This window comes from Bos mutus, chromosome 26 (genome assembly GCF_027580195.1).
Source record: "Bos mutus isolate GX-2022 chromosome 26, NWIPB_WYAK_1.1, whole genome shotgun sequence".
Lineage (NCBI taxonomy): Eukaryota > Metazoa > Chordata > Mammalia > Artiodactyla > Bovidae > Bos > Bos mutus.
Genome location: NC_091642.1, coordinates 15,027,194 through 15,054,553, shown reverse-complemented (window position 1 = coordinate 15,054,553; position 27,360 = coordinate 15,027,194). Strand labels below are relative to the sequence as shown.

At 47.2% G+C, this 27,360-nt stretch overlaps 1 protein-coding gene and 1 non-coding gene across 2 annotated transcripts; both read left to right on the top strand.

The window, feature by feature from the left end:
• The first annotated feature begins 980 nt into the window (after nt 1-980).
• Nucleotides 981-27,360, top strand: PNLIPRP1 (pancreatic lipase related protein 1). Its single transcript, XM_014481069.2, is given in 18 exon segments — nt 981-1,029; nt 1,985-2,139; nt 2,467-2,592; nt 4,529-4,664; nt 5,383-5,487; nt 7,250-7,300; nt 7,303-7,371; nt 7,472-7,591; nt 9,341-9,459; nt 10,642-10,674; nt 10,676-10,736; nt 10,739-10,780; nt 12,970-13,078; nt 13,795-13,962; nt 18,948-19,007; nt 24,218-24,264; nt 26,629-26,730; nt 27,158-27,360. Coding segments are annotated over 18 exon segments (1,755 nt in total).
• TRNAG-CCC (transfer RNA glycine (anticodon CCC)) lies at nt 24,442-24,514 on the top strand. The gene has a single exon. It is a non-coding gene; the product is annotated as a tRNA-Gly (tRNA).

The following is a 27,360-nucleotide window of genomic DNA, read 5'->3' as shown; positions in this document are numbered from 1 at the left end:
GAGCAGTGTGAACTTTGACAGTGAGATATATTCAACTCGGAGGTGGTTAGGACACCAAAGGCTCGGCTGTGTGAACCAGCCAAGCTGCTCACAGATGCTTGGGTAAGTGGGTGATTCATGATAGCTTCACAAGGTAGTCTCATAGAACAGGTGTGCAAACTTCAGAAGGTCCGAGGACACTCAACAGACATTATGTGGTCTGGTGACATGGGCTTTTATGGGCCCCTGAACCCAGCTATTCCAAATTATAGCAGGATAATATGATTGCTCTTGTTTTAAACCCTTATGTTTTGGGTTGGCTCATCCCATAGCAATAGAACACTAGTTAGTGGGGAATTGTATGAGGATATTATGGGGCTGTTGACTCTGTCTTCACCGCTCATATGCTCAAGTATTACTAGACTGCGAGAGAAAGACAGTTTTCCTTAGACCCTTCCCTTTGCTATCAGCTACTTGTAAGGGCATTTTCATCCATTCTAAGTGAGAATGGGTTCATTCACGGCTAGAGTTTGCTACAGTGTCCTTCTTGGGACTTGTAAAGTACTAGATGATCAAATTTTAAAAATTGGAAAGTGGGGTCCACTTGGCACATAATTACATGCACAGGTACATAGGTGCAAAGTTAGACCTTTCCCCTCCTTTTAATCAAGCATCCTTCATCTTACTAGACTTGTGGGAAGATTTGACCTCGGTTTTTAATCTTGTTTTATGTATTTGTGCAGACTGAAATATTAAGTGCACACAGCGTCTTCTATCATCACCTGCTCTTTCTTTGAAGCAGTGTCCCAGTGATAAGGCTCGAGTATAAGAAAATGGCCCAGGCACTTGATCCAGGGAGAAGAAAGATCTGGAACATCCAACAGGGTAAGTCTTCCCAAAGCTGTGAAGTGGGGAGGCAGGGCAAAGAGCCTTGAATTCCTGAGTCTTTGCTCATTACTCTGGTCATGCTTGGTAAAGCTGAGTGTCTGAATTTCTTGTAGATGGTGAGTATTTGGACAATTGCTCTTTTCCTGCTGGGAGCAGCCAAAGGTAAGAAACATCCCACCTACCTTTTGGGAAGGACATAAACTCATCATCTCAGCACTGGCCAGAGAAACCTCAGCCATGGCTGGGCTTCCAGCAGCTCCAGACAGCTCCAAGGTTCCACAGAGAGGCGGACAGGGCTGCCCCAGTGCCTGGGAGAGGAGGCAGTTTGTGGGGGACCTGCCTCAGGGCATCTATCATCAGCCCACCTTTATGCCCAGGGTGCCCGAGGCCAGACTTTTCCTGATAAAGCATTAAATCCTTGTCTGGGTTAACATATTGACTGACCACTGCCTGTTATCATATTAGTAGTCAAATAAACACATCTGAAGCTCTGGGGATAGAATTTTTTTTTTTAATTCAAGGGAATTGCTTTGCATTGTTGTGTTGGTTTCCGCTGTACGACAATGTGAAACAGCTGTAAGTATACATATATCCCCTCCCTCTGGCCTCTGGGTCATCACAGAGCGCCAAGCTGAGCTCCCCGTGCTGTATAGCTGCTTCCACTTGCTGTGTAGTTTGCACATGGTAGCCCGCATATCTCAGTGCTACTCTCGAAATTCCTCCCCTCTCCTTCCCCTCTGTGCCCACAAGTGTGTTCTCCATGTCTGCCTCTGTTTCTGCCCTGCAAATAGGTTCACCAGTACAATTTTTCTAGATTCCATGTATATGTGTTAATGTACAATACTAGTTGTTTTTTTTTTCTGACTCACAACACTCTATATAACAGGCTCTAGGGAACACAGAACTTTTAAGTTTTGCTGGTGGTTAGAGGCAGAGAGGTCTCTGTGGGATTCAGTGGGACAGGTCCCTAATCAGAAGATGGGCATGGGGGCCAGGCAAGGAGACAGTAGATGGAGCTGAGGCAAGACTCTGCCTGGTCTTCAGCCTGTCCCCAAGCCGGGGAGTGACCAGCCTAGCCTTGGGAGCTAATCTCTGAGTAGTCATCATTTCTCTCCAGGAAACAAAGTTTGCTATGATTCTATCGGGTGCTTCTCTGACTCCAAGCCCTGGGCTGGGGCTGCAATAAGGCCCTTGAAAATTCTCCCCTGGAGCCCGGAGAAGGTTGGCACCCGCCTCCTGCTCTACACCAACAAGAACCCAAACAACTTTCAAGTGAGGCCTCTGCTATTCTAACATTGTAAAGGAGTGAGCGGCTGTGTCTACGCGGGGACCAGAAATTCCTTATTCCTGTACCCTCCTCCTCCACCCCATCCTACCAGCTGCTCCCCCAGGCCTAGCCAGACCTGGACAGAGTAGGTCGCTGGTAAAAAAAAAAAAAAAAAAAAAAATGGCTTGAATGAATGGTTCCCTTTTGTCAGAACCTCTAGCTGGTTATGTGATTCTGGTCTGTGGCATTGGAACAGGCAGAAATGGGGCAGAAAGAGACAGGCCAAAGTGGCTGGGCTACAAAAACATGGAACCCTTCTGTGTTTGTCACAGATTCTCCTTGCCTCTGATCCATCAACGATTGAGGTGTCCAATTTCCAAATAGCCAAGAAGACCCGGTTCATCATCCATGGCTTCATAGACAAGGGAGATGAGAGCTGGCTGGTAGACAAGTGCAAGGTAGGGCCCGGCTCTAACCCCTGAGGCCTGTGCCCCGGGCATCTGCCCTTCCTTCCCGTGAATGCCTCCACCTCCCTTTATGCGATCTCAATTAGTGAACTTGGAAACAGGAAACCCTGACATATTGAGGTTTTACTACGAAATTAAAACGCCTCTTCACAAAAATAAAAAGCCCTTTCTACATTTCTGGACTGCATCAGTAGCCTGAAGCAATGGCATTTGCTCTGTGAACAATCACTTCCACCCTCTCATTTCTGATTAGATTATGCCTAAATGTTGTCTGCTTCGTTTCAGTGAGGCTACTTTGTATTTCCATAGATGAGGGATTATGTTCTTTTTGTTCAGTTCTTTCCCACTTCCCTAAGAGTCAGAGATATGTGCTATGACTGTTTATTTGAGATACGAGGAGTATTTGAGATACTAAGTCTGAACCAGGTGTCCAAAATAGCAGAATGTGTGCATGCTTAGTTGCTCACAGATTCTCGTGTCCGACTCTTAGTGACCCTATGGACTGTAGCCGGCCAGGCTCCTCTGTCCATGAGATTTCCCAAGCAAGAATACTGCAGTGGGTTATCGTTTCCTCCTCCAGGGGATCTTCCCTACTCAGGGATTGAACCCGTCTCTCTTGCTTCATCACCTAGGAAGCCTTTGCAATAAACTGCAGAATAGAAAGTGCCAAAACCCACTGTAATAGGGCATCTTTAGGTCAGAAGGATAGACAATGGAATAACACACATGTGTACACATGCACACACACATATGTACACATACACACAAGCATACATGTGCAAAGGCACACAAACACACACATAATATACCATCCATGCCTTCTTGTCTTGTGTTCACTGATTTAATGTTTTTCTGACACCTAAGAATTTATCCTAACAGCCTGCCTTCCACACACACATTAATAACTCCAACCTAAAATGTCAACAGGAAAAGTCACAAACCCTAAAAAAAAAAAAAAAAAAACAAACCCTGAAAAGTGAAATCATTCTGCATTTGACCTCGGTTTTTACCATGTATTTAACTCTTAGTATCGCTTCTGTCCCATTATTAATAAGTATCTTAATGTGTAGACTGTAAGATATAGTTTATACTCTAAATTCTCCAAGTTTGTAAGAGATTCCTCAGGGCTGCTTTAGAAATAAAGGTCCTGAGAAAACAACTGTTGGTATTTGTGTGTGTGATCACACATTCTAGTATCATGTATGTGAAAAGATTCTTGATGGATTTTTAATTTATAGCACCATTTTAGACTCAATCTGGTCCTATGTCTTCCCTGGCAGAACTTCTAAGCATATATCAGTTCCTGTGACATCCAGGAAGAAGTTTCCTTTTCAGAATTCTCCAATATATTTTAAATCAGTACAGTTCTATTTTTCAAATATCTGCAGTGTGTCTTTCTTCTGTGAAATACTATGCTATCCTAACTCTAAAAATAGTGACCCTTCCCTCCCACCTTAGAACTTACGTAGTGTCCTGTAGCCTGGGGTGGAGCAAGCCCAGGCTTTGTCAAGAGGCTAAAAGGACCCCTAGTGGTCAAATCCACAAAGTCAGTTAGACCCCGGGCTTCCAGAGAATGAATGCACTTGAGACCTTTTCTTTGCTCAACAGGGCTCTTTAAATGATGCCTTGGTTTTATCCACCTTACTGAATCAACCTTACTGAATCTGGTCAAAGAAAACCAGAGTGGTCAGCTTTTAATTAATCTACAAACTAGAGAGAAAACTAATTTGCCTTTCTCATAACATACCCCCTGAGGGATAATTCCTGTTGGCAACAGGATTCCTAACAAAGTCAAGTTCATCCCAGTGCCCCTGCTAGGAAGGACAGAAAGATGGCCAGTGGTAACTCTCAGGGACTATTTCTGAGCCCTGGTTGAATGTGGATTCATAAGCCCCACGATAACCCCCTGGAGTCTCTCCAACACCAGAACATGTTTGAGGTGGAGAAGGTGAACTACATCTGCGTGGACTGGAAGAAAGGCTCCCAGACCACTTACACTCAGGCCGCCAACAATGTGTGCGCAGTGGGCGCCCAGGTGGCCCAGACGCTGGCCATGCTCAAGGGGAGTGATGGCCGGGCTGCAGAGGAGGTGACACGGCTGGTCTCTGTGCAAAGATGCAACTGAGGGTTCTGTGTTTAAAGAGGAAATATAATTGATAGCTCTCTCAGAGTCTGACTCCTAAAACTCACTGTGAGTCGAGGCGCTGTGGATCTGTAGACGTAGTGAACAAGTACATTTGGGTGAACATCTCTGAGACCAGCGGGTGTGAACACTTCGAGCTTTGTGTTGTCTGTTTGTCCATCCAGTATTTAGGAGCACAGTGTCACAACTGAGGTCCAGGCCCTGGGGGAGTTTACAGTGACAATAGGGTGTGATCAGGGTTCTGATGTGGGGATAGGCCGGGGTAGCTACAAGGCTTTATAGGAGCACATGGGGGTCAGTGAATTTAGTCTGGAGAGGGGGGCCATAATTAAGGATGTCTCCCAGAAACAGACATCTAAGTTGAGAGCTGATGGCTAAGCTGTGGATGACAACAGGTAGAGAAGTTGAAAGCAGACCCAAATACAACATATTTGAGGAACTGAAAGTTCCACAAAAACTTTGGATAGAAAAAGAGTCTAGAAAAATAGGTGTTGAGTCAGGAAAGCTCTGAGGCTTTTGTAATGAGTTGGGTTTCATTCTAATGGCAGTGGAAGGTTTTCAGCAGAGGAGTAATGGCTTTAGGTTTGCAAAAAGCACAGCAGAGAAATATCCTGACGATATAATCTTCCCTCTCCAGTCGAACTACAGCTACTCACCTTCCCAAGTCCACCTCATTGGCCACAGCCTGGGGGCCCATGTGGCGGGAGAGGCAGGGAGAAAAACTCCAGGCCTGGGCAGGATTACAGATAGGACTCGAGGGCCAAGGCCCCAGGTTTTGTCCCCAGTAGCCCCAGAACATGATACAAGACTCCCTAGCTTGGAGCTGGCCCCAAGGAGTCTGTCCCCTTGGCTGTGGCAGAGCTGGCTAGAGTCTGCACAGAACATTTTGGGAAGCTCCTCAGAAGCCTATCTTTGTGGCAGGGGAGGTAGTGGCTTTCTTCCCTCTGCTTCCTCCACTCTGTCCGCATTCCTCCTCTCTAGATCCATGTTTTCTGTTGGTGTGGTTCTCTTAGCAGGACTGGGCACCCAGGAAGATGCAGAGCAAGACTGAGATGAACATGAGCAAACACAATTAAGAAGGATCCATGTCGTCATTCTTTTTCCCCTTCTCTGAAATCAAGGGCAGAAGAGAACACAAAAATTCCACTGCCTTCGTTGGCAGAAGAAATACCGTCACCATCATACCAAAAGCATCCTTTTAACCCAAGCAAAGCTTTTAAATTATAACAACAAATCACATCAATGTAATATAATCATTATGAAGCTAATATAACTATTATAGTAAGCATAGATTAAGTGCCTACTTATCCCAAATACTTTGCAAAGTGCTTTACATTTTTCTCATTTAATCCTCAGAACTAAAGAAAAAGGCTGAGGGAAGCAAATGACTTGCCCAAGGTCACACATCTAATCAGTGATAGAACTGACCCTCAGTCCCGGTTCTCCTATCTTATGGTTTAAGCAAGTCTCTACCTTTATAAGAACCCTACCATTTATTTTCAAGAGACAGTTATGTTCATGTCTTTACAGCTTCTCTGATAAAATCTTCAAAGACAACTGTTAAATCCAGGAGTCCTGTCGAGAAGGAGATATAGTCAGTAGTGTCCAACTCTTTGAGACCCTAAAGAGCCTGGAAGGCTTTGCCACAAGCACCGCCATATAGTCAGGGAAAAATAATACTAAATATTTACTTACACACCCATAACAATGTGCCAGGCACTTTGCTAAATGCTACATATCCTATCTCATTTAATATTATCCTAGCTGAATTATTACCCCTATTTTATAAATGGGGAAACTGAGGCATAGAAAAAGTCAGTGATTCACCCAAGGTCATGCAACTTGCTCAAGAAATAGCCAAGCAGGGCTTTGGAGCCAGGCATCCTAGTCCCAGAGGGCTTCGCAGATGGTGCTAGTGGTAAAGAATTTGCCTGCCAATACAGGAGACATAATTGGGTCCAATCCCCCCATCAGGAAGATTCCACTGGAGGAGGGCATGGCAACCCACTCCACTATTCTTGCCTGGAGAATCCCATGGACAGAGGAGCCTGACAGGCTATGGTCCATAGGGTCGCAAAGAGTTGGACATGACTGAAGTGACTTCGCATAAACGCACACATGCATGCATCCTAGTCCCAGAATCTGTGTTTTGAATCAGGATACCTTACTACTTCTCCCCTTTTCCCTTCAAACTTGCAAAGGGAAAGAGAAAGCTGAAGAAGAAAGATATACAAGGAAGTGGGAGAATCTGTTGTAGAAAAAAATAAATCCTTTCCTAAACAAAATCTGAATTTCTTTGTTCACCTGCCCTTCTCTATGCAGGCACTAGAACGTAATAAGCATCATAGAGACTTGATGGCTCCACATTTCATACCCTGGCCATGGCACTGCACAGCTCCAGGGTATCCCTCGAGTTGGGGAGTGCACAACCTTGGCAACTGTACAACCTCCATCTTGCTGGCACCTACAGTCAAACCTACTGTGCACAGAACTGGCCATCTCTTTCGGGGTTGGACCCTGTAGAAGCAAATTTCGAGGGTGCTCCTGAAGAGGTCCGACCGGCCCCTCCGATACTGGCTTTGTTGATGTGATCCACAGGGATGCAGCTCCCCTGATCCCATTCATGGGTGAGCCCTGCAATGTTCCAGCTGCAAGCACTTTGCAATCGTGTTTTCAGCAGGAGAGACCTGCATGAGGAAAAGCTCACCGCTGTTCTAAATATTTCAGGCTTTGGAACGAAACAACAGGTGGGTCACCTTGACTTCTTCCCAGATGGAAGAGAGGAAATGCCCGGATGCAGGAAGAATGCCCTGTCGCAGATCATAGACCTAGATGGCATCTGGGCAGGTAAAGGCTGAACAGAGTGGGGGAACCACTTCCCTGGGGATCAATGCCATTCCCACAGCAAAGCTGAACAATAAAACACACTGTTCTTTAAAAACAGATCTCCCCTTCTAGAATATAAATAAGATCTCCCCTTCTAGATCTTTTTTTTTTCTTCTAGATCTTATTCTTAAAAATACAGCCATGTTTCATTTGTTATATCTCAGCTCTGCTGGTTGTTATTTCCTTAAAATATTGTTGTGGGTGTCCTGGAGTGAACAAGCAACAAAGGTTTACAAAACCACTTCTTAGAGCTGTTAACTCAAACAGTCAACTGATAACTACCTAATGAAGGAAATATCATAAAAGTAACTATCCTGACTTAAAGAGAATTTTTCTACCAGTTCTTGCTTATGATATGGTTCAAGCTTATATAACTGGCTTCAATTCCATGGATAAAATGGGAATATTCCCAATTGTGTCCATGGCAAACCCGTTTGCATGAGAGTCACTGCTCTTCTATGTTGGGACAGCAATAAGAAGCAATCACAAGTAATGAAGGTCAGAGCAGAGACTTGCTACTCAATGTGGCTGTTTTTTATCAATGGTCAGCAACCGGGATTAAGGGCATCGTTCAGATATAGCTCTCCTATCAGATGAAGTCAGAATGACAATGAATAGGTGAAATTTTGAGCCAGACTCATCATTTGGCCCCACAAATGATGCAATATTTTTATTGAATGTGAGCGTAATGACTTGGCAGGGATGGACACCGTCAAAACAAACGTTAGGGCTGAGGACCAAAGTGTTTGTCTTTCATGGCTTTATGAGGCTTTGAGAGAATAGAGTAGCCTAGACTCTCCATCAGTACCAACGAAGCACGTTCAGGCCAGGTCCTGAAGGTGTGCTATGACAGCGACCACTTGGCAAGAGTTTTTAGGGGCCAAGGAAGTTTCTAAGAAGGAGCAAGATATCCTGAGAGTGAAAGGGTGCTCACATAAAGACACCTAAAGCCATTCAGCCTTCCTTTTTATTTGCCTATGTCATGAGAATGTCCTTGCCCTGCTTTTGTCATGTCTGGGAGGTCATGTCACATCTGATTGTATCCTCAAGAACCTCCAACCTGGTGCCTGGAACACGGGACAGCACAGAGGTTAGAGGCCTGGGCTCCAGCACCAGAGAGGCTTGGGTTTAAATCCCAGCTCCACGGCTCCTAGCTGAAATCTGAAACCTGAGGCTGGAGTCTATATGACTTTCTGTAATTAAGGATGGGTGTTACCCATCTTTGAAGAAAAGTGAAAGTGTTAATTGCTCAGTCATGTCTGACTCTTTGCGACCCCGTGGACGGTAGCCCACCAGGCCCCTCTAGCCGTGGGAAACCCTGTTTGCATGAGAGCCACCACTCTTGTCCATGGAAATCCCATGGACAGGCAAGGATACTGGAGTGGGTTGCCATTCCCTTCTCCAGGGGATATTCCTGATCCCGGGATCGAACGTGGATCTCCTGTGTTGCAGGCAGATTCTTTACTATCTGGGCCACTAGGGAAACACCTGAAGAAAGGTGAGGGTTATAGGGACAATACACGTGAAGAGTTCAAAACATTGCCCAACAATCAGAAAGCAGGCTTTCTATGTTAACTGTCATTTTGTGTCTGGATTTTGGACTTATCTTAAATTTCTGAATATATAGTCCCGTCCCACTTGGAGGGAAAGGCAGAGAAGTTGTCACAGGACCCCGGCCACCTGTGCAGACTTCCTCCTTTACTTCCCCAGGAACCTGGGACTTCGTGGCTTGCAGTCACTTGAGAAGCTATAAGTACTACTCGGAAAGCATCCTCAATCCCAATGGATTCACCGGATACCCCTGTGCTTGCTACAGGGACTTTGAGTCTGTAAGATGTTATCCCACCTTGAGTCCCACAGTGGTGCTGTTGTCCTGCTGTGTTGGGGTCTGCAGTACTCTTCACCAGTTTCTGCTGCTGTTGCTAAGTCGCTTCAGTCATGTCCGACTCTGTGCGACCCCTTAGACGGCAGCCCACCAAGCTCCCCCATTCCTGGGATTCTCCAGGCAAGAACACTGGAGTGGGTTGCCATTTCCTTCTCCAGTGCATGAAAGTGAAAAGTGAAAGTGAAGTCGCTCAGTCGTGTCCGACTCTTTGCGACCCCATGGACCGCAGGCTACCAGGCTCCTCTGTCCATGGGATTTTCCAGGCAAGCGTACTGGAGTGGGGTGCCATTGCCTTCTCCGTCACCAGTTTCTGATCATCCCTAATTTTTTTTGGCACTGCATGTCAGAGTTCATGTGGAGTGAACCCCTCCGTGGAGCGGAGGGGAAAAAGCCTTTAAGCAGGAGGTGGCTACAATTCTAGAAGAGTCACATGGGAGAGGAAGATTCTGGGAAATCAGAGAGTAGAGCAATCAATTCAGTGATCTAGGAAGGCTTCCTGCTGGAGGCAAAGTTTGAATCTTGCTTGGAAAATCATAGATTTTAGAAGGAGGAGAAGGAGTGCAGATTTCTGACTAAAGCAGAACAAAAGTAGAATGTGTGAGAGAAGAATATACACACCAGAGAGAAGGAAAGTTGGGTGCCAGGCTGGGGGCTGGGGGTGGGGGATTGTGTCTCGTGCAGCTGGCAACAAGAGAGACAGAAGAAATGATACCCTGGAGCCTGGTGTGACCATCTCTCCCCAGCTCCCCATTCAGTGACATCATGTTGGTAGCCTGAAACTGGCCACAGTCAGTATTTATAGCATGGAAATTGGTAGACATTACAAAAGACTTTTTGTTCCAGTGTTGCCTATTAATCATTCACCAGCATACCGCTTGATGAAAGCCATATTTTATCTAACCTGGGGTCTAGGCATCAATATTTTCTGAACCTCCTGAAGTAGTTCTAACATGATGTGCCTCAGGTTTGGGTACCACACCCTAGATGAAGGTAGTTTAGAGACCATCTACTCCAATCTCTTTCCAGTTATAAAAGAGGAAACTCAGACTATAGAACATTGCCCGTAAGATGGCTGGATCATAGCAAGACAAGCATACCTTACAGCCAGGTCCATCTTTCTCATTAGAACAAGTGCTTCCCCTGTCCAGATGAAGGGTGTCCCACAGATGGGACACTCTGCTGGCAGATTTGCTGGCAAGACATGTGAGGAGCAGCAGAAGTTCACGTGAACACAGGAGATTCCAGCAAATTTACTCATAAGTTGTGTTGTCACTTTCCTGCCCTGGTAAAGGTTTGGTTTCTGTTTTACGTAAATATGAATACTAATAAATAATAAATAAATGCTAATAAATATAAACATAAATAACATGAAATATTTGTGGGTACATTTTATCTTAGTAAAAGGACACATCCACTCAAACTACCCCATTTAAGACTCACTGAGAATTTAGAAAGAGTCTGCTTTACTTCCAGTTTATTTCTACATAAAATGAGCTCATGCAAATAGCATGGCTAATGGGCTAACAGTGATTTACATGTTTCTGTGGCCATCTTCTTTGAATTTTTGCCACTCCACAATCTTTTGTTCTTTTCATCATAAAAACTGTCTTATCCACATCTGTTTTCCGATTCATTCAAAATTTATTTGATACCAACTCTTTGCCTGTCCAGCCCACTTAGAAGCCCAACTCCAATCTCTCCATTTCCTGCCTTCTGTCCACGTGTCCCTCTTGATCATGGGTGTGGGGGAGGGGTGACTGTTTGGTGGAGGGTGAATAGGGATCAGAAAAGGGGTAATTTCTCTCCAAATTCAGCTGAATGAGCTCAGACAAAGGGTAGATATGGACATGTTTCAGCCACTTTGTGCCAACCTGCCCTATGAAAGTTCCTTAAGATGTTGCACTGTAAATAAAAAAGAGAGAGAGACTGTGTATATACAAATACATAAATATAATACAAGTTTTATATAGTACTTTAAGTCAGGTTTATTGAGATATAATTTATGTACAGCAAAAGTCAGCCTTTGTGGTGTATAGCTGGTTCTGTGGGTTTTGATAAATGAATAGTCATGTAGCCATCTCCACAATCAAGACAGGGAATATTTCCATCACTGTATACATATTTATTTAAAAAGACATTGATGAATCAATCCTTCTTCAGATGTGGTGATGCATGAAATACATGCCCATATTTTAAAACAACAAATTAAACATTCAAAAGCCATATATTCATTCCTCAACTAACATTTATTTATGGACCACAGACTGTGCTAGACATAGGGGGTGCAGGGAGGATGTAAACACTCTAGTACGGAATTTATAATGCAGCAGAGAAGATGGAAAGTGAGCAAGCAGCTCCAAGCGCACTGGGCTTGGCAGATTGTTGCTGGGATATCAGGGGACAGAGCACACAGCCTTGACCAGAGGAAGGAGCAGAGAAAACACCTCTGCGGACCTGAAGGACACGTGGAAGTTAGGCAAAGGGTGTGTGTGGGGGGGTGTGTTTACATTCCTATGTGTGCACGTGTGGGAATGTGAATGTGTATATGAGTCTGTGGGTGTATGTGTACATGTGTGTATGTGTGTGTATGTGTGTGTTTATGGGGTTTTCCAGGTGGTGCTAGTGGTAAAGAACCTGCCTGCCAGTGCAGGAGGTATAAGAGATGTGGATTCAATCCCTGGGTCAGGAAGAGCACCTGGAGGAGGGCAAGGTAACCCACTCCAGTGTTCTTGCCTGGAGGATCCGTTGGACAGAGGAGCCTGGTGGGCTACAGTCTATAGAGTCTCAGAGACTCGGACACAACTGAAGTGACTTAGCACGCACGCACGTGTGTGCTTAGGTATGTGTGTGAATGTGTGGTCATAGGTGTGCCAGTTTGTATGCACGTGTGTGTGCTCCTGGGGGCCAAGACAGCTCTTCAGATATAAATCTTGATGACCTCTGTGCTGGAGACTGCTCAAGCCACAGAGAGGCAAAGGAAAGACAGGCTTGGCCCTTGAGACTCTGAGGACGGAACCCCGAGTTGCTTTTCAAATGCAGAGACAAGCCCTCACTCCTTTGCCTTCACTCACACTGCTGTCCTTCTAGAGGGGAGCTGCCCAACAGAACTCCAGTTCGTGGTGGCGATGCTCTGTGCGGTCCAGCGCAGCAGCCATCAACCATGTGTAGCAATTCAGCACTTTCCATGTGGCTAAGGGAAGGGAGGGTTTTTTTTTTTAATTTTTTATTGAATTTGGATTTAAATTTAAGCAGCAACATGTGACTGGTGGTCGCTTTACTGGGGTGGGGCCACTGCCAGATGCGTGCTTCTCTTTAGGGCCTAGTTCCAGTTGTAGGTTAACATGTGGAACTTTCTATCTCAATGCCTCCATGTAAGGAATGGGGAACAGGGATCTGAGATGTGGGTCCACTGTCTTGCGTGAATAGACTGAACTCTTTTCTATACCCCGTGCAGGCTGGAGATATGGCGTTTCTATAACACTGTCTGGAAGAACAGCCACTGGTCAAATCAAAGTTGCTTTGTTTGGAAATAAGGGAAACACTCGTCAATACAATGTCTTGAAGTAAATTTCCTTTTTTGACACCATCTCTCACATGGTGATACACAAGGCTTTCATATGCATGCGCTGACATGCTTGGCATATTCTTCTGAATGGCTTTTAAATTATTTACTTTATGTACTGAAGTTAATTTCAGATTTCTGCTAACAAGTGTTCTTTTCTTTATTATAAATCCAGGCATTTAATTATTTCTTTCTCAATAGATAAGATTTTTTAAGATTAAATCTAATGTTATCCCAGATATCATGTTTTCTGACTAGCCTAGTCACACATGTGTTTTGTGTTAAAATAAGTGGATAACTTGTTATTACACAAATAATTCGACCAGAAAAATATAAAAGAATTACAAGGTTTTCTATAACAAAGTTTTGAAGATAAATGAACTTACATTTGAAGAAATAATATTTAAATAGTAGTTTGAGGAACTTCCCTGATAGCCCAGTGGTTAAGACTCCTAGCCTCCAGTGCAGGGGGCACAGGTTCGATCCCGGTTGGGAAACTAAGATCCCACATGCCATGTAGCATGGCCAAAAATAAAATAAATAGTAGCTTGAGACTGATGGCATTGTAACTGCGTTTTTCATTTTTCTAACCTTTATCTGAGAGTTAATTTGGAAAAATTATCTAGTTAATCTTGAGTAGGGAAAAGTGGCGGGGACTTATATGTTCATTAGAACTTATTGCAGTGAATGGGAATGTTTCTATTTCTCTATTTCAAGTGGGATTATCAAACCAGGCTCCACCCTTTCCGGTGAGTTTGACTCAGATATTGATGTTGGAACAATTGAGAAAGTCAAGTTTCTTTGGAATAACAACGTGATAAACCCAACCCTCCCCAAAGTGGGTGCAGCCAAGATCACCGCACAGAAGGGAGAGGAGCAGACAGAGTAAGTGTCTTTGCTGGCTTGCTCCTGAGGATGTTTGTAGAAAGTTACATTTGTCATGGAAACTCGCCCCGGAAGGTCAGCTAACGTTCAGCCAGGGTCCTCAGCACTCTCTTTGGGAAGCACAGATGATACAGCTCCACTTTCAGTGAAAACTGAGGAGGAAAAATAAGAGAAATAAGAAATAATTTCTGAGGGATATAAAGTTATAAATATGGGTTGGAGGATGGCTACATGTTAAAGAGGGGACGATCCATGAAAGCTCAGAGCAATAGAAGAAGAAATCAGTTTTAGCAAAAGATATAAAATTTGAGATGAGACAAGAGAGAGCTGAGGTGTCCATATTTGCAGAATATTCATCCTGACCCATGATGTCCCAAACTGTCCCAGCTGTGGGAGATATGGGGGTAATGACCATAGCTCGGACCCCAAGTCCAGCCAGGAGGACACCTCTGTGTGGCTTGGCGGAAAGGGGCTCCTGGGATCTTGGTCACTGACTAAGGTTTGGGAGGTCTGGTGGGGTCACTAACCTCAGGCCCCAGAGAATGTCCCTCCCCTGGGCAGAGGGACAGCAGGGTTGGCAGAACTCACAGCTGTCCAGAGGCTGGATGACCTCTGTGAAGTTCTCCTTGTCTCTCTGAAGGGAGGATGGAGAGGCTGGCCCAGGCAGGTGGTCAGCAGAACAAGAAGGTCCTCTCAGAGAGAGCACAGCACCGAGGAGGCAGGTGGGGAGCACTGGGCAGGCCGGGGGTGCAGCAGAGGCCTCCCCTGCCAGCCCCACCAGAGAACACTGGGGCTTGAAGGCCAGTTCCCCAGGCCCTGTAAGGAAGTAGAACCATTGCCTGCATCCTGGGACCATGTGGTTAAAATCAGGTCAGAAGAATGTGGTCTCATTGGAATCTTTACAACGCGAGGGCGAGGCGTTCCCAGGAGATGACTTGCTCACAGGTAGATCTGAGAAAGGAAAAAAAATATAAGACCGAACCAGCCAGGGCAATGGACCCTACAGTGTCTTTCTGCACTTTCTAGAAAGGGAACAGAATGTGCTTGAGGCCATGCCTGAGGCCCTGAGTCCATCAGCTGCCACCTCAGCTCTCCAGAGGCCTGTGTGTGGCTTCCCCACCTGCCAACTCCAGAGGGAATTTCCAAAAAAAGCTGGATGGTGGACATCACAAATTTTAAATATAGGAAGATCGAACCTCACCAACTAGTCTGGGGAATGAAAATGCTGAATTCATTAACTTATTCAAATATTTTGCTGTTGGGAAAACAGCCAATAAGTAAAATTTTAAAAAATAATAATAATTGGGAGACCAAAGAAAAGTAAGACTTTGGTCCAACCTCCTCTCAGATATCCCTCAGATTATTTTTAGTTAATATGTGGAAGTTACTGTGGTTTCAAGTCCTACCAAGGAATCTGCTGACAGGAATTCCCTCCAGTGACATGGTGTCAAAAAAAAAAAAAATGTAGCTTTCTCCCCTTTATTTCTCTCTCCCCCCAACACTGGCCTCCTCCCTGCCTTCCTCTCTGACTTAAGTGCCAGGAATGCCAGGAGTACAGGAAGGGGATGCAAAGACAGAGGGGAGGATGCTCTGGAGGGCTTAACAATGTAGCTGTTGGCAAATTAGACTTACAATTCATGCAAAAGGTCAAATTACACAATAAGAACTTCCCATGAGGGGCCCAAACAGAGTGGCTGGGAAGGCAGGCAGAGGGTCCTGGAGGATGAGAGGGGCACGGGGAGGCCAGGCTGCTGAGGGCAGGCCTCCCCTGCAGAGGACCAGAAGATGATTAGGTTAGCTCAGATCATGAACTCCTTATTGCCACACTCAGACTTAAATTGAAGAAAGTAGGGAAAACCACTAGACCATTCAGGTATGGCCTAAATCAAATCCCTTATGATTTTACAGTGGAAGTGAGAAATAGATTTAAGGGACTAGATCTCATAGACAGAGTGCCTGATGAACTATGGACGGAGATTCATGACATTGTACAGGAGACAGGGATCAAGACCATCCCCATGGAAAAGAAATGCAAAAAAGCAAAATGGCTGTCTGGGGAGGGCTTACAAAAAGCTGTGAAGAGAAGAGAAGTGAAAAGCAAAGGAGAAAAGGAAAGATATAAGCATCTGAATGCAGAGTTCCAAAGAATAGCAAGGAGAGATAAGAAAGCCTTCCTCAGCGATCAATGCAAAGAAATAGAGGAAAACAACAGAATGGGAAAGACTAGAGATCTCTTTAAGAAAATTAGAGATACCAAGGGGACATTTCATGCAAAGATGGGCTTGATAAAGGACAGAAATGGTATGGACCTAACAGAAGCAGAAGATGTTAAGAAGAGGTGGCAAGAATACACAGAAGAACTGTACAAAAAAGATCTTCACGACCAAGATAATCACAATGGTGTGATCACTCACCTAGAGCCAGACATCCTGGAATGTGAAGTCAAGTGGGCCTTAGAAAGCATCACTACGAACAAAGCTAGTGGAGGTGATGGAATTCCAGTTGAGCTATCTCAAATCCTGAAAGATGATGCTGTGAAAGTGCTGCACTTAATAGGCCAGCAAATTTGAAAAAGTAGTAGTGGCCACAGGACTGGAAAAGGTCAGATTTCATTCCAATCCCAAGAAAGGCAATGCCAAAGAATGCTCAAACTACCACACAATTGCACTCATCTCACACGGTAGTAAAGTAATGCTCAAAATTCTCCAAGCCAGGCTTCAGCAATACATGAACCATGAACTTCCAGATGTTCAAACTGGTTCTAGAAAAGGCAGAGTAAGCAGAGATCAAATTGCCAACATCTGCTGGATCATGGAAAAAGCAAGAGAGTTCCATAAAAACATCTATTTCTGCTTTATTGACTATGCTAAAGCCTTTGACTGTGTGGATCATAATAAACTGTGGAATATTCTGAAAGAGATGGGAATACCAGACCACCTGACCTGCCTCTTGAGAAACCTGTATACGGGTCAGGAAGCAACAGTTAGAACTGGACATGGAACAACAGACTGGTTCCAAATAGGAAAAGGAGTATGTCAAGGCTGTATATTGTCACCCTGATTATTTAACTTATATGCAGAGTACATCATGAGAAATGCAGGGCTGGAGGAAGTACAAGCTGGAATCAAGATTGCTGGGAGAAATATCAATAACCTCAGATATGCAGATGACACCACCATTATGGCAGAAAGTGAAGAGGAACTCAAAAGCCTCTTGATGAAAGTGAAAGAAGAGAGTGAAAAAGTTGGCTTAAAGCTCAACATTCAGAAAACTAAAATCATGGCATCCAGTCCCATCACTTCATGGGAAATAGATGGGGAAACAGTGGAAACGGTGTCAGACTTTATTTTGGGGGGGCTCCAAAATCACTGCAGATGGTGACTGCAGCCATGAAATTAAAAGACGCTTACTCCTTGGAAGGAAAGTTATGACCAACCTAGATAGCATATTCAAAAGCAGAGACATTACTTTGCCAACAAAGGTTCGTCTAGTCAAGGCTATGGTTTTTCCAGTGGTCATGTATGGATGTGAGAGTTGGACTGTGAAGAAAGCTGAGAGCCGAAGAATTGATGCTTTTGAACTGTGGTGTTGGAGAAGACTCTTGAGAGTCCCTTGGACTGCAAGGAGATCCAACCAGTCCATTCTAAAGGAGATCGGTCCTGGGTGTTCTTTGGAAGGAATGGTGCTAAAGCTGAACTCCAGTACCTTGGCCACCTCATGTGAAGAGCTGACTCATTGGAAAAGACTCTGATGCTGGGAGGCATTGGAGGCAGGAGGAGAAGGGGACGACAGAGGATGAGGTGGCTGGATGGCATCACCGACTTGATGGACACGAGTTTGGGTGAACTCCGGGAGTTGGTGATGGACAGGGAGACCTGGCGTGCTGCAATTCATGGGGTCGCAAAGAGTCGGACACGACTGAGCGACTGAACTGAACTGAACTGAACCTAACCTAAGCTAACCGGAAGATGATTAGGTTAGGGTTAGGGTTAGGGCTTCCTGAAAAGACAAATGAAATACAGAGGAAAATGGGGAGGGGCCAGTGAAGGTGAGGAAAGAGATGAAGCTGCAGAGCTCATAGGTGGTTAGACCTGAGAGAAGCCCGTGTTTCTGAGAAAAGCTATAACCATCACCACTTAAATCTGCATTGTTTTTAAATTAATTATAGAGCTTTTTTACATGTATTGTCATGAGACGTATTACCAACATGGAATTCTCACTAGTCACGGGAGAGAGCTATGCCCTCTTCTACAAATGACACCGGTGGTGAGACTCAAGTAACAGCTTCCTGTCGTGTTGGGAAGGCAGGAGGGTGGAGCCCCAGCAGAGAGCCAGGCCCCCGACTCCAGGCTTGAAAGGCAAGGTCACGGTAGCTTTGACCCAACCACAGAAAATGTGGGCCATGACGTCAGCTAGACCTGTATCTGCATCTTGGTTCTTCCACATATTAACTGAGAGCCTTCTGTGCCTCAGTTTCCTCTTCTGTGATGTAGGACTTGTGATAACACCTCCGCATACTTGTTCTCATCGCACACACAGTGAACAGCTAGTGTCTTTGCAGCCAGTAGCTCAGTCTACTGTAGCAACTGTGTTTTCTGGAGCTACTATAAAGTTGAATCACATCCTCTGAGTGACTGAGCCAAGAGTGAGTCCATCTGTAAATCCACGTGCCAGGGTTTTGGGGTGTTCGCATGGGTTGTGGAGAAGGAGAGCTGTGAGAGGCCCAGTCCCTGCTCCAAGGAGCTCACAGTCCTGGCTGCCAGAGTGTCCAGAGACCATCCACCCCTCTGTGTCCTGAGTCCAGCCAGCCATTCCCACTGGAAGCCCTCAGGCAATCAGCCCTCCAGTCACTGTTCAAAGCTACCAGCCTAGGGCAGCCCTCGGCCTTTTGAATTGTAAATCAGCAATTACCTCCACTGAATGAGTCCAGTTGCCAGGTAAGGATGCCCCGGCACTTAGAAAAAGCCTTCCTTTTCTCTCCACAGATACAGTTTCTGCAGCGAAGACACCGTGAGAGAAGACGTCCTGCTCACTCTCATGCCCTGGTAAACACCAGGCACGGTGACGCACCTGTGACACCAATAAAATCCGTTCATGCATCTATCTGCTCACCTCTGTTGCTGATGTCAGCTGCCCGCTATGGGACATTTGGAAACTGAATATTTTTAAATGTCCTGCACATTTTCTGTATATTTGGATTTCCTGCCCTTGACCTATAGTTACCACGCCTTTCCCCCCAACCCAGTTTCCTTGGTCCTTGTGCCCACTGTCTTCTCCTCACCTGAGGGGGTGGCAACAAGCAGCGGAACACCCTCAACAGAGGGTGGGTGTTGAGGGGCCTCAGCAGAGCTTTAGCCCTGCCCCTTGATCTACAAGTGAGGCAAGAGTCCCAGAGTGGATTTGGGGAGGGTAGCAGGGGGGTGTTCGCTGTTCCAGCACATAGAGAGGATCACTGTCCTGTTGTTGGGACTGAGGGTCAGGCCTCTCCCTGACTGCCTTGAGATCACGGAAGGCTGTGCTAGGACATGGCCTCTTTGTGGTGGTAAATTTGGTGGTGATGGGCCCACCCGGAAGCTTTGGCTCTTGGTGAGGTTAAAGGGGCTCTGGCTTCCAGAGGCTATGGTGGGAACATTTGCAGAGCATAGACAGTCTCCCAGTCCCCACCCCACCCCACCCCCTGCGGTCCCTGGACCGAGGCTGCCTCAAAGCCTTCTCTCTGCCTGCCGGGCAGTGCCATCCTAGGCAGGGTCAAGTGCTGAGAAGGGGTCCAGGGAATGGCTTCTGAGGGGAGTGTCCAATGCCGACCCTGTAGAGAGGGATTTTTCTGACGTGGGAGGGTGGGTATGACTCAGCCAACCAGACCTCACCATGAGTCCTAACCCACAAAGGTGTTCTCTACCTGGTGGAGGGAGGGGTGTTCAAGGTGGTCCAGCCTGTCCCATGATCAACCCCGGGGGGGCTCTGAGGGAAACTCATCGCCTCCCCTGAGTATCTCCCCTCTTGGTCACCCAACCACCACAGCAGTTTCTCACCCCTGGTGGCATGTCAGGTGTTACTGAGCTTCAGACTTGAGGGCAGAGCTTCCCTGAATGGCTTAGTGGTAAAGAATCCACCTGCCAAGGCACGAGACATGAGTTCGATCCCTAAGCTCGTGCACCGCAACTATTGAGCCTATGCTCTAGGGCCTGGGAGCCACAGCTACTGAGCCCGAGTGCCGCAACTGCTGAAGCCCTCACGCCCTGGAGCCCAAGCCCCACAACAAGAGGAGCCGCCACAACGAGAAGCCCACAGACTGCAGGTGGAAAGTAGCCCCAGGTCGTTGCAACTAGAGAAAAGCCCACTCAGCAACAAAGACTCAACACAGCTAAAAATAAAGAAAAGTATTAAAAAAAAACAAAACCCACGAAACTCGAGGGCGAGTGGGCTCCAGAACAGTCCTTACAAGCAGAGAGTATGATGAGGATTTACTGAGCGACTGTAGTAGAGGCTTCATAGTAAAGGGCAGGGGGCGGGGGTTGGTGCTCAATAAACAGTGTAATGAGGAGGAGGGAGCCCTGAGCAGGAGAGACCCGGCCCTGGCCATGAACCCACACTCTGGATGGGGCAGCAAATTCAGTCAACAGGATACAGACTCTGCAGACACTCCTAATGCCAGCTCTGTGCCAGGCACTGGACTGAGGGGAAGCGGCCTACAGTGAGGCAGTGCTCTCGGCGTGCCAGCAGGTAAACAAACACAGCCCTGCTGCCCTCTGCCTGCCAAAAGCAAGGCGCATCCCAGGACAGGACCCAGAAGAGGCAGGAGCAAGACGGGGAAGGCTCCACAGAGCCGGGGGTTCTAGGCCCAGGCTTGCAGGAAGACCGCCTACTGAGACTGCAGGCTGGGAGGCCAGCGAGGAGGAGGAGGCCCCCGCAGACTTCCAGGGGGGCCGTAAGGAGACCCCCCTTGATGGAAAAGACCCTGATGCTGGGAAAGATTGAAGGCAGGAGAAGGGTGGGGAACAGAGGAGGAGATAGTTGGATGGCATCATCGACTCAATGGACATGAGTTTAAGTAAACGCCGAGAGATAGTGAAGGACAGAGAAGCCTGGCATGCTGTAGTCCATGGGGTCACAAAGAGTCAGACACAAGTTAGCTACCTGAACAACAGCAATGAAACCCTTGGAGGGTGGCACATGGAAGCAGGTATGATGGAGGGGATGGTGAGAGGGCCTCCCTGCTCAAGGACAGCCTGCCTCACCTGCTCCCCAGACTAATAGATACAGGCAAGAACTTGGGGGAAGTGATTTAAAAACAGCACGGAAGCTAAGAAGAGACTGAAGATGGGGAAAGCAACTTGCTGAGGATCCCTTAGGCTGTTGGCCGCACCATAAGCACACAGTGGAGGCTCTGCCCTGAGCCTCGGGTGACCTGGGTGACCTTGGACTTGACGACAGGTGCAGTGATGGCCATACACCCCAGGGACATGGAAGGCAGCTGTTGGGGACCCAAGCTGGAGTAGGGCCTCCAGGTCTCTCCACCCAAGTTCCTCTCCTACAATAAGCTTAAGTCCTGTTATCAGAGATACTTCCTGAGAAAACTCCCAGGAAGGCAGAGATCAGAAGGCCCCACGATTAATGCCTTGGATGCTGTGTGCGTCACAGAGCCCAGTGATAAGGCCGGGAAGAATCACAGACCTGGAGACACACAAAACCTGGAGCCCCTTCGTTAACTGAACACAAACAGCACACAACACAGCTTAGTCAGAGTAGGGAAACGAGGAAAGGGAGTAAATGGAACACTCTAAGAAGAAGTTGGGAAGGAAGCATGTCAGCAAGAGCAGGGGTCTTGGTCTGGCCACGGGTCTTGAGACGACCATGAATGGGAAGTCACCCCCTGCTCGGACAGGGCCTCAGGCAGCGTCTTATCTGCGACAGGTCAGCACTGTGGGATCAAATCCTCCAGCAAAGAGCCTTCTTTTTTAAAATTAACTTTTATTGAGGTATAGTTGCTTTATAATGTTGTATTCGTTTCTACTGTATAGCAAAGTACATGAGTTTTATATATATATATCTATATATATATCTATATATATATCTATCTTCTTTTTTTTAATTTCCTTCCAATTCAGGTCACCACAGAGCACTGAGTAGAGTTCCCTGTGCTATATAGTAGGTTCTCATTAGTTATCTATTTTATACAGAGCATCAATAGTGTATATATGTCCATCCCAATCTCTCAGTTCATCCCATTCCCGCCTTTTCCTACTTGGTATTCATACCTTTGTTCTCTACATCTGTGTCTGTATTTCTGCTTTGTAAAGAAGATCATCTATACCAATTTTTTCAGATTCCACATATATGCATTAATATATGGTGTTTGTTTTTCTAGTTGCTGGGCTCAGCGTTTCTCTTCAAGGAGTGCGTCAGTAGGTGAAACTGTTGCACACACGGTATCTTCTCTGTATTGATTGCTCCTTCTGTTCCAGTTACATATGTTCCCATCCCATTTCTTATCTCCATCAAATTTCTTATCTAAAGTACTGCTCAGTTTCTCACTCTAAGACACTCACAATCCCGCAGCAAATGCAAGACATCTAATACAGAAGTTCACGTTGGCCACTGTGACTCCATTTTGAACTGTTTGCTGCTGCTGCTGCTAAGTCACTTCAGTCGTGTCCGACTCTATGTGACCCCATAGACGGCAGCCCATCAGGCTCCCCTGTCCCTGGGATTCTCCAAGCAAGAACACTGGAGTGGGTTGCCATTTCCTTCTCCAATGCATGAAAGTGAAAAGTGAAAGGGAAGTCACTCAGTCGTGTCTGACTCTTAGTGACCCCATGGACGGCAGCCTACCAGGCTCCTCTGTCCATGGGATTTTCTAGGCAAGAGTACTGGAGTCGGGTGCCATTGCCTTCTCCTTTTGAACTGTTTAACATGGCTTAAATGCTGTAAAGTTTCACCTAAAGTAAGTAGGAGAAGCCACATTATAACACCTTGGCTACTCATTAGTGTAGCTGTGAGACCCCATTTCCTGTGATCTCTGGGGAGTCCAAGTTCTGCATCACACATCCTTGATCCTAACACACAGCCTGGGAGACGGGTGTTTAGGCCTCTCCATGGTTACTCTGGGGGACACTTGCAGTGTCTATGTGGCCCTGTGTGTGTAAGTCATTTCAGTCATGTCTGACTCTTTGCTACCCTATGGACTGTAGTCCTCCAGGCTCCTCTGTCCATGGAATTCTCCAGGCAAGAATACTGGAGTGGGTTGCCATTTCCTTCTCCAGGGGATCTTCCTACTTAGGGATAGAACCTGGGTCTCCTGCATTGCAGGCAGATTCTTTACTGTGTGAGCCACAAGGGAAGCCTTCCACGTGTCCCTAGCAGATGTGAAATCCAGATTTCGGGGGCAGCATGGGACCAGCTTGATTAGACTCCGTTCCTTTTTGTTTTTTAACTAACAGAGGTGGTGAGTTTTCAGAATGCATGTGAACACGGCCTTTGGAACAATGAAAATACGTCACATTCATAGTCAATGTGTTAACACATTGTGCTCAGAGGGACAGCCAGTCTGGTTAGAAGCAGCAAGAAAAGACACTGAGTCAGCAGTCAGGGTTCTCGTCAAACTTTGTGACCCTGGGCCAGGACTTTCCACCTCTCTGGGTCTCAGCTTCCTCAACTATAAAATGAAATGGAAGACTCCATCCTTGAGTCAGCGAGCTGTAAGATGAGGGAGGTACGCTATGGAGTGTGGCCACAGTCTGACCCCAGATTCAAAGCTACCAGAAGGGAGCAGGAATGGGCTTCCCTAATGGCTCAGGGGTAAAGAATCTGCCTGCAATGCAGGAAACGTAGGTTTGATCCCTGGGTCGGGAAGATCCCCTGGAGAAATGGCAATCCACTCCAGTATTCTTGCCTGGAAAATCCTGTAGACAGAGGAGCCTGGCAGGCTGCAGTCCCTGGGGCTGCAAAGAGTAGGACATGACTGAGCTAAACCACCAACCACCACAGACACAGAGCAGTGCCTGTTAGGGGGGTTCTAGCTCACCCAACCCAGGCCTTGTGTGCTCACCCCAAGGTGCGGGAAACTGGGCATCTGAGGGCCCAGGACTGGTTGGGGAAGCTCCAGGAGTGCGCCATGCAGCCCACAAACCAGATCATCTGGGAGCTTGAAAAAACTGGGGTGGGAGGAAGGATCCTAAGCCCACCCTGACCAATTCAAGAACAAGCCCAGGTAACAGGCCTCTTTATAAGCCCCTCAGGTGCTTCTCCTGTGTAGCTGGGTGACACTCTCCCAGGATTCAGTATTTCCTGACTCCTCTAAAGGTGAGTGCTCTCATCCAAGGTCCAGGTGCACTCTTATCTGGGAATTTATTGTGTTTTCATTTTGATGATAATCTTTTATTTTTTTAGCCAGTTATAAAGTTTTCTCTTTGTTGTGGTAATTTGCAGTAAGAGTTTTGTTTCCTAAATTGCACTATAAAATAAGCTCAATGGGGAACTTCCCTGGCAGTCCAGTGGTTAAGACTCTGCACTCCCAATGCAGGGGACACAGGTTCAAACCCTGGTCAGGGAACTAAGATCTGAGCTGCTGTGTGGTGCAGCATAAATAAATAAATATGTAAATAAGTAGATAGATAAATAAATAAAATGAAGCTAAGGGGAATGTCCCAGGACCAGGGGAGTGGGGGTGCTATGGGAATTTTTTGTGACAATGGTGTCCCTGTCTTTACTCAGGTCTGAGTAACCTTGGCGAATATAGTCTGGGACTGAGAATGTGTCACAGGCTGTGAGAGCAGAGAGTCAACTCTGAGACCAGAAATGGAGGCACAAATGTGGCCAGGGAGGAGAAGGGAGGATGGGGGAGGAATGAGCCTGGGGTGGGGACAGGAATCAGAGGTTCCTCAGTGGGGAGATACAGCTGACATCCCTGGCGGGGGGACCCACGGGTGCAAAAGTTCAGAAGAGGGGAGAACAGGTTCATTTTCAGGACTCTGTGTCCTTCCACACGAGCAGAGCTGCCATAACAAAGGCCCACAGATGAGGCGGTTTAAACTGCAGGAGAGCTTCCCTGGTGGCTCAGATGGTAAAGAATCCGCCCGCAATGCAGGAGATCTGGGTTAAACCCCTGGGTTGGGAAGATCTCCTGGAGGAGGGCATGACAACCCACTCCAGAATTCTTGCCTGGAGAATCCCATGGACAGAGGAGCCTGGCGGGCTACAGTCCATGGGATTGCAAAGAGTTGGACATGACCGAGCGACTAAGCACAGCACAAACAGCAGAAACTTATGATCTCACGATTCTGGAGGCTGGAAAGGCCAGGACCAAGCCATTACAGGGCTGGGTCCTTCAGGCATCTGTGAAGGAGACCCTGTGGAGACCCTGTCCGTGTCTCTCTCGTTTTGGTGGTTGCTGGCCATCCTCGCTGTTTCTTACAGGAGCATCACCCAGATCTCTCCATTTCTGTTTACATGGCCTGTGTGCATGTCTGTATCCAAAGGTCCCCCTTTTCATCAGGACGCCAGTTATACTGCATTAGGACCCACTCTAATGGCTTCACTTTACCTCTGTAAAAAGTCTAACTCCAAAAGGTCATGTTCTGATGTCCTAGGATTTAGGACTCATCATATCTTTTGAGGGAGAATACAGCCCAATCTAAGCAGCAACCAACCTGGCATGTCTGGCTCAGGAGCCTGGACTCCACTTAGGTTAGATCCCTCTCCACCTAGCATTCCCAACTTTTCTCTTTTGTGAAAGCTCAGATTATGTGGTTCTGGTACAAGCCCTCATCAACATGTGTTTTTTCGTTAGCTCATTTTGATTGCCATTGAGTATTTATTTTGGGCAAGCAGCATCTGTGACCCAAGGGAGCATCAGTCCCACAAAGTACAGGGCAGGAGAATACTCTGTTCCCTGTTTTACCCTCAGGCTGGAAGAGCATCCAGCCTATGATCATATAAAAATGAACATGAAGGAGTGAACAAACACAGAAAACAAGCATCTAATACTGTGGTAGCTTCAAGGAGGAGAAGGCAGTGGCACCCCACTCCAGTACTCTTGCCTGGAAAGTTCCATGGACGGAGGAGCCTGGTGGGCTACAGTCCATGGGGTCGCTAAGAGTCGGATATGACTGAGAGACTTCCCTTTCACTTTTCACTTTCATGCATTGGAGAAGGCAATGGCACCCCACTCCAGCACTCTTGCCTGGAAAATCCCATAGGAGCCTGGTAGGCTGCAGTCCATGGGGTCGCTAAGAGTCAGACACAACTGAGCAACTTCACTTTCACTTTTCACTTTCACGTATTGGAGAAGGAAATGGCAACCCACTCCAGTGTTCTTGCCTGGAGAATCCCAGGGACGGGGGAGCCTGGTGGGCTGTCATCTATCGGGTCACACAGAGTCGGACACAACTGAAGTGACTTAGCAGCAGCAGCTGCAAGGAAGCTGTGGGGAGGTTGATGCAGCAGCCTAGAGAGAGGTGATGTCAGCCCCTCAGGGGCAAGGGCAGGGGGAGGGAAGGGGGGACAGACAAAGGAGGTGATGGAGATGAGAAACGTCTCAAAAGGCCTCAGGGTGCTGGCAAAGGAAGACCCAAGCCACCCCTCCCCAGGGCAGCAGCTGGGCCAGCTGGCAGCACTACTCAGGCCCTGACCCTGCCACCTGTGGCCAGTGAATGACTTTTCCCACAGGTGCTGCCCTTCGCTTCCTTCCCAGGGCAGATAGCTGGCGGGACTTCAGAACCTCGGGCATGCCCGCCAAGAGGAAGGAGGAGCTGAGCTGGTCCTGCCGTGGTGAGAAGCCAAGTGGGAGGCAGCCTGGGGCCCTGCCGGCCTGCCTTGGGCCAGCCACCATGCCACGGAGACCAGGCAGGCTCCGGACTGCTAGGGAGTACCCAGTGGGTCTGTCCCCAGTCACTGGTGACTGCAGCAGGGGTGCCCAGGCCCCTGGGGAGCAGCGTGGTGTAGGGATGGTGTTCTTCAATCCACCTAGAATCCCCCCCCCCGCATTTACAGGTCAGCAAACTGAGACCTACAGAAGGAGAGAGCCACAGCAGCAGCACAGTAGAAGGTGGTGCCTGAGATCAAGGCCTCCTCAGGCTTCCCTGGTGACTCAGTGGTAAAGAATCCACCTGCCAATGCAGGAGACACGGATTCGATCCCTGGTCCGGGAAGATCCCACATGCTGTGGAGCAACTAAGCCCAAGCGCCCCAACTTTAGAGACCTGTGCTGTACAGCTGGGGAGCCACAACTACAGAGGCTGCACACCCGCGCTAGAGCCCATGCTCCGCAACAAGAGAAGCCACTGCGATGAGAAGGCTGTGCGCCGCTACAGAGCAGACCCTGCTGGCTGCAACGAGGGAAAAGCCTATGCAGTAGTGAAAGCCCAGCGCGGTCAAAAACACATAAACAAAATCATGTAA